The sequence below is a fragment of the Octopus bimaculoides genome, chromosome 24, assembly GCF_001194135.2.
Source record: "Octopus bimaculoides isolate UCB-OBI-ISO-001 chromosome 24, ASM119413v2, whole genome shotgun sequence".
NCBI classification, from domain to species: Eukaryota; Metazoa; Mollusca; class Cephalopoda; order Octopoda; family Octopodidae; genus Octopus; species Octopus bimaculoides.
The window spans coordinates 12,659,965-12,667,401 of NC_069004.1; the positions used below are offsets into that span (position 1 = coordinate 12,659,965).

The following is a 7,437-nucleotide window of genomic DNA, read 5'->3' on the forward strand; positions in this document are numbered from 1 at the left end:
TATATATATATAGGTGCATGCACCATTCTATAACTATGAGTCTATAGTTCTCTATCACAGTGAGAGGAGAGAGGGACAGACATAAGGAGAGAAAATGAAAATAAGGCATTCCCCCAGGTGAGTTAAGCAGATGATGGCAAACAGCCAAAGTTCAGATCAGATTCTATAAATACTACAAATCAACCATCTGCATACATACATATTATATACAATATATGTATAGTGTGTGTGTGTGTATATATATATATATATATATTGTTTTACTTGTTTCAGAGATTTGATTGCGGCCATGCTGGAGCACCACCTTTAGTCTAACAAATCAACCCCAGGACCTCTTCTTTGTAAGCCTAGTACTTATTCTATCAGTCTCTTTTGCTGAACCGCTAAGTATCGGTTGTCAAGTGATGGTGGGGTGGGAGGTACAAACACAGACATACAAATATATACATATATGTACGATGGGCTTCATTTGGTTTCTGCCTACCAAATCCAGAACCATGTGGTCGGGAAGCAAGCTTCTTAGCACACACCCATGCCCACTAGTGTAGCTAGAGTGTGTGCCGCCCAGGGCTGTTTGCTGCCCCTGGACCCCACAAAAAACACATATTGCTTACAGCAGACCCAAAAGTGGTGCCCCTTTAAAACTGCTCCCACCTACTTACACTAGTGGCCACGCCTATATTTATATCAATGTTTGTTGTTATGTCAAGTTATAATAAAAACAATTTTATGCTAACCTGAAGAGTTACTCAATACTTTTTGAAGATTATATATTTATTATACTTTTATTATACTTCGAAGTCACTATCACCTGCTCTTCTTGTATTTTTGTAAAAGTATAGTATAGATACATACATATATATATTTGTTTGTTTATTTCACCATTTCATTTTCCTGTCTTGTTTTCCGTCCGCCACTACCCTCCACGAAAACAATTTAATTTGTGTTCGTGGGAAGAACCATTTTAACGATGCGTACTGCCTTAATTCTTCGAAACGCCAGTGTTTTAATGGTGGCAGCTGATGAAGGAGATGTTTCTGTGGCCTGCTTGTTTGTTGTACCTTGTTTATCATTTTGTCCATGTTCTTTTGCCACGTCATGTACCCAGTTATGTATCTATGTGTACATGTAGATGAAGGTATGTACATACATGTACATATATATGCATATACTCATATACTGTTTATATATATATATATATATATATATATGGCTGATGCTGGTCTCACATAACTGGCACCAATGCTGGTAGCATGTAAAAAAGCACCTTCTGAGTGTTGGGCCTCATGGAGGCAATGACTCAGACCTTTGGCATTATGTTGTGCCTGACAAGAAGAAATAAACACTGAGAAAGTCAGGGGATGTAGTGTGTGCCTATTCTGCTCTCAGGTAATAGAGAAAGCAATGGGTGTCAGGGAATGAAATGTGGGTGGGTCAAAAGGTTGATCAGGGCAGAGCCCCTCATGGACAAGCATTACATATGGATGTCATTCTATATATATCTACATACCCCTGAATGACAGGACAAACATGATTGGAATGTTTTAGTCATTAGCCAACCAACTACGTAGAAACTAATTCCTCTGTGTGTGTGTCTAAGTATGACACAGTGTGTTTGAACGTGTATAGGTGTGTATACAAACAAGCTTTCATTAAACCAGAGAATAAATCAATGTTTGTGGGTAAGTGAATAATAATTGTGTATATCAGCTGTGATGTATGTAGGTGTGTGTGTGGCTGTGTGCAAGAAAGCATATCTTACTGTACAAAACTGTAATTGAAGGATATATAATATATATATATATATATATATGATGTCATAATTATATATATACATTGATAGAAAAGGTAAGACAACAAAAGAAAGAAAGAGACCTCGATATTATGTAACTAGAGGAATTTATCTGTAAATAATAAGTGACAATTATTCGGTAGCCATGATAAAACTCCGAGTTTCGGGTGCGGGGGTGGAAACCCACGCCGCCAGATAACTGAAAAGATGGCAGCATGGATTTCCGCCCTGGCATTTGAAACTCTGCGTTTTATCATGGCTTCCAAATAATTGTCACATATTATTTACAAATATATATATATATATGATGCCATAATTTTTTTATAAACTTTCAAGAGAATGTATATCAAATAATTCGGTTTTGGAACAGTATATCTTAAAGCAGACATATAAAGCTTTAAATAATACCATAAAAATATTGGGTCATAAAACCCTTTGGGATAGAAAAAGTTGAAGGCTATTTGTAGGTCTTGAACCCACAGTTTCAGTAGATCTCCTGATATTGTTTTGCACCAGCAAAACTTATATTATGCAGTAAAATCTATGAAAATAGTGCGGTGAACTTGCCATAAGGAGTAGGAAATTCTAATGTTTGGGATGCAGACCTCTTTTGAGGGAAAAGTTGAAAGGGGAGAAATTAATGAGAAACAGCAGAATTTTACATCCTCTGAAAGAAAAAAGAAAAAAAATCTGGCTGCAGCTGATAAGGAATACAAGGACCATGTGAGCTTCATATGTGGACATGAATTGGTAGGAGAAACAGTGTAAAAAGGAAAGAGGAATGAGTAATTGAATGAGAAGTAGGCAAAGTTGGTAGGGAGATGAAGGGGAAAAAGAGGTGGAGAGAGGGGATTTGAAGGATAAGAAATGGTTTAAGGAGTTAAGAGATGTAAGAGTAGAAGGAAGAACATTCATTTAAACCTGTTGGTGATATAGTGCCAAGTTCAAATATGAAACACTGCTCCCTCCATTTTCAAATTCTGCTTTAGTTTATACGTGTCAGTGACAGAGTGCCAAGTTCAATATGAAACACTGTTCCCTCCACTTTCACATTCTTCTTTAGTTTTATACACTAATATGTTTCCAATTTTTTAAAAGATCAGAATTGGTAGACGCAAATATTTCCATCAATATTTATTGAAGAAATTCCAAAGCAAAAATGGTTTATTTCCCTCCCAAATTGAATTTGTCCTACTCTGAAAGGTGGTTACAAATTATGCAAAAAGATATTCAATCATTCATCAATCCTAAAACTGCATTAATAATAGTCATTTTCCATCATCATCATCATCATCGCTTAACGTCCGCCTTCCATGCTAGCATGGGTTGGACGATTTGACTGAGGATTGGCGAACCAGATGGCTACACCAGGCTCCAATCTGATTTGGCAGAGTTTCTACAGCTGGATGCCCTTCCTAACGCCAACCACTCCTTGAGTTTAGTGGGTGCTTTTACGTGCCACCGGCACGAGGGCTAATCAGGTGGTACTGGCAATGGCCACACTCAAAATGGTGTATTCTACGTGCCACCTGCACAGGAGCCAGTCCAGCGGCACTGGCAACGCCTTTATATATTTTATTCCTATGTTAGTGAAGACATGAAACTATCAGATGTTCAGCAAATGAATCACATATTGTGTGTGACAACTGAAGAGATGAATATACAACACATCTAAAATAATCCTTAACTGATGACCCACAGGTGTTACAGAACTCTACCAAGCAAGTCATCAGAAGAGAGCCTGCATACATACCGATCAGCAAACGGTCATGTATAGCTACATTCCCAGATGGCTTCAAAGTGACAGCAACACTAACAATCAAGTTATCCTGGACTAAAAACTGAAGTATTAGCTCTCACTTTGAAGGGAATGCTTTTGCAATATAGGAAGAAGAAATGACCCTTTGTTTCACAAACATTATAGGGTGTGAGCCACAGGGCTGTGGGGAATAGTGAGATGTTGCAAGGCTCATGTCAGCACAGAAAAATGGATGCATAGGAATTGATGATGATAATGAAGCTTTGCGAGTGAATCTGATGGATGGAAACTGAATGAAGCCTGTCACATATAGATATATGTGCATGTTCATGTGAATGTGAAAGAGTGTATGTGTTTGTGTGTTGGGTATACATGAGGCAATGTTGACTGCTACATCACAATTGTAATTTTTCATCCTCTTGAACACAAAAAAAAAACAGGAAAAAACATAAAACAAATGTAGATATAATAACAACAACAACAACAATAATAAAACAATACTGGAAACTTACCATTCCATAACAACTAAGATTGATGGAACTTTGGGGAACGGATGGTAATAAACATCTATAATTTTGACTATGTTCTTACAACCATTGGCTCTTAGATGAAGATCTACCTCTCGCCTTGATTTCGGTTCATCTCGAAGAACCTACAAAAGGACAATAAAAACAAAGCAGAGTTTTAATGATTCACAAAGACAAAACAGTGGAATTTAATGATTAATGGACACAAAACAGTGGAATTTAATTCATGACTAATGAGAGAAGACAGAATAGTGGTGGTGGTTAATGATGAATGAAGACAGAACATTGGTTAGATTAATAAAAAGGAGAAAAAATAGCTGTTATAAAAAGAATACAGGGGAAATTGAGTAGAAACAAAAGTAAACATTTTTATTTGTATCTCATCACTCCACAGATGTATAAAGTGGGTGTAGGGTACAATCCATCATGAGAGATAAAAAATTGTGTGTGTGTGGGAAGGGAAGTTAGTAATAGAGATGATAAATATTTATATAAGAAAATCTTTATCCATGCTATCTGTTGGTTTATTGTCCATTCAGATAACCACTCCTGGTTTCTGAGAATGGCAGAAATTTAATGGAACAAACATAATTAATGAATTAACTTCCTTTAAATCTATTTTTGGAAGGCGCCACAACATGGATAGACTTAACACCACAGAACAATTGCAGACTGGTGAGGACAAAACTGAAGATTGGAGGCTATGGGATATATTTAACATGACAAATATATTGCAAAGGGGAAGTGGGGTATTTTAACGTTTTGTTTCCAATTGTATTCTAGAACCAGTCAAAATTTTATACACACACACACACATTAGTCAAATTCCAGTATAGTCAAATTTGAGTGACTACTTTTAACCCTCCTCTGCTAGTGTAAGGCCCTTCTCCTTGGGTTTCATAGGCTTGCAAGCTGTATGACAACCTCATTAGTGCTGGTGCCACAAAAAAAAAAAAAGAGAGCATTCAGTACTCACTGTAAAGTGGTTGGCGTTAGGAAGGGCATCCAGCAATAGAAACCATGTCAAAGCAGACACTGGAGCACAATGCAGTCCTTGAGCCCATTGGATCCAGATAAATCATCCAAACTATGGAACATGGATGTTAAATGGTGATAATTTTGTGTGTGTGTGTCTGTGTGTGCACACACACGTTTGGTCAAGATGGAAAAAAATGGTGCAATCAACACAGAACTGGAAGCATATTGTGACCAACAGTGTACAATAGCATCTACAAAATCATCAATCAATTGTGCTAACCTAAAGAACTTACATTCATGATTTTGAGGTGTCAGACAACCACCATCTAAACAAGTGGAACTCAACTTATTCTGGCAGTTTGAGCAACAGGGGTCTGGAATTGATTTACCATGAGTGAGGAAGCCACATTCAGGAAGGTCTCAGGACAATGTTCAGCATATACAGTGGAGCGTTGAAGAAGAGCCTTCAACATCAACTCAAAAGTGGTTCCATCAACTGGACATATGCCATAGCTCATTACAGAGAATTCAAAAGGCACTGAATTTATTCCCATTTAAAGTGCAGCTGGTGCAGGAACTGAAGTCAGCAGATTATTAGGAACGATTAGTGTATGCTACCCACATCAAAAAGTTGGCAAGGCAAGAAGGTGAGCTGGCAGAATCATTAGCACACCGGCGAAATGCTTAACGGTATTTTGTCTGCCATTACGGTCTGAGTTCAAATTCCGCCAAGGTCAGCTTTGCCTTTCATCCTTTCGGGGTTGATAAATTAAGTACCAGTTTCACACTGGGGGTCGATGTAATCGACTTAATCCTTTTGTCTGTCCTTGTTTGTCCCCTCTATGTTTAGCCCCTTGTGGGCAATAAAGAAATAAGAAGGTGATTTCATTTACAACCTTATTAAGGCCCACTTTCATCTAAACGACTGTCAACAAACAAAATATCTGATTTTAGGGGACAGAAAACCCAAGAATAGTCCACCAATGTGAGCAACACCATGTAAAAACAGTGATTTGATGCAGGGTAAGTGTAGAAAGAGTTCTTGGTCCTTACTTCTTTGAGTATGAGGCAGAAAACACTGACCATCAAAGAAGAAGGGTATCGGGACAGGTTGGAACATTCGTGCATCTTGCAGTTGAGAACGTACCAGAGGTGAGGTTGCAGCAAGATGGGGCTATTGCCCATACAGCTTGCCTGACAATGGAGCTCTTTAGGCAGATATGTGGAAGAAGAATTGCAAGCAAATTAGATAAGCAGAAACTGAAAGAAGCCTGTCATATATACATACATACATACATACATACATACATATATATATATATATATATATATATATATATATATATATATATATATATATATATATATATATATATATATATATTGATAGGAAGGACAACAAAAGAAAGAAAGAGACCTCGATATTATGCAAATAGAGGAATTTATCTGTAAAAATATGTGACACTTATTCGGTAGCCATGATAAAACTCCGAGTCTCTGATGCCGGGGTGGGAACCCATGCCAATTTCTCTTCAGTTATCCGGCCCTGAGAAAGACTAAGTACCCGTTTCCAGCTGGGTACACTGGCAAGCACTTGGACAACCTAAGTGTGAGGGTTCCTTTTTCTCACAGTCCCAGTGGGATTCAAACCCTGATTGTTGGCTCCAGAGGCGCAGGCCTACATGACTACGCCAATCTGGCACTCACTTTAATTGGGGAAACTTAAGCCTTATGAAGTTGGCATTTGTTTCTCCTAATTAAATAAAAGTAGAGCAAGTTTCTCAAAAATTGATTGAGAAGAGTTGTCTTAAATTAACTGATATAAATTGATTAAATTCAACAATAAACATAATGAACTTCTGAAATTAGTTTTAAAAATATTTGAACAAATTAGTTTTAAAAATATTTGGACAAACATCAAAACTTAACCATTTCCTGTTCAGGATTGTCAGATATTCGTGAGACATTAATAACATAAAACTACTTTTATGGGAGTGATGAGGTATAGTTGAACCCCACCACACCCTACCTCTCAATGAAACCTAGTCGAATATCATCACACAGCACAGGCACTTAACACTGAGCAGGTTGTCATAAATTACTAAATTCCAGCAATGTAACAAATTATTTTAACAACCAATGAATGATGAATGAAGGAAATATTTAATAATTGTGGACATTAACTCCGTAATTAATCTTGCTAATTTCTTATTACATAATCGGTTTTTGAATGGTTCTAATAATATATGAAATTTCCCATGATTCAGTTGAGAATATATATATACAGATATATATATATATATATACAGATATATATATATATACAGATATATATATATATATATACAGATATATATATATATACAGAGATATATATATAT

General features: G+C 36.8%; 1 protein-coding gene across 1 annotated transcript in view; it reads right to left on the reverse strand.

Annotated features, from left to right (window-relative positions):
• Positions 1-7,437, reverse strand: part of LOC106882434 (MAP kinase-activated protein kinase 2) — a 137,901-nt gene that overhangs the window by 88,898 nt on the left and 41,566 nt on the right. Inside the window, exon 2 of the mRNA XM_052976307.1 lies at positions 4,064-4,203. Coding sequence (XP_052832267.1) covers positions 4,064-4,203 — 140 coding nt within the window. The remainder of the gene's footprint in view (positions 1-4,063; positions 4,204-7,437) is intronic.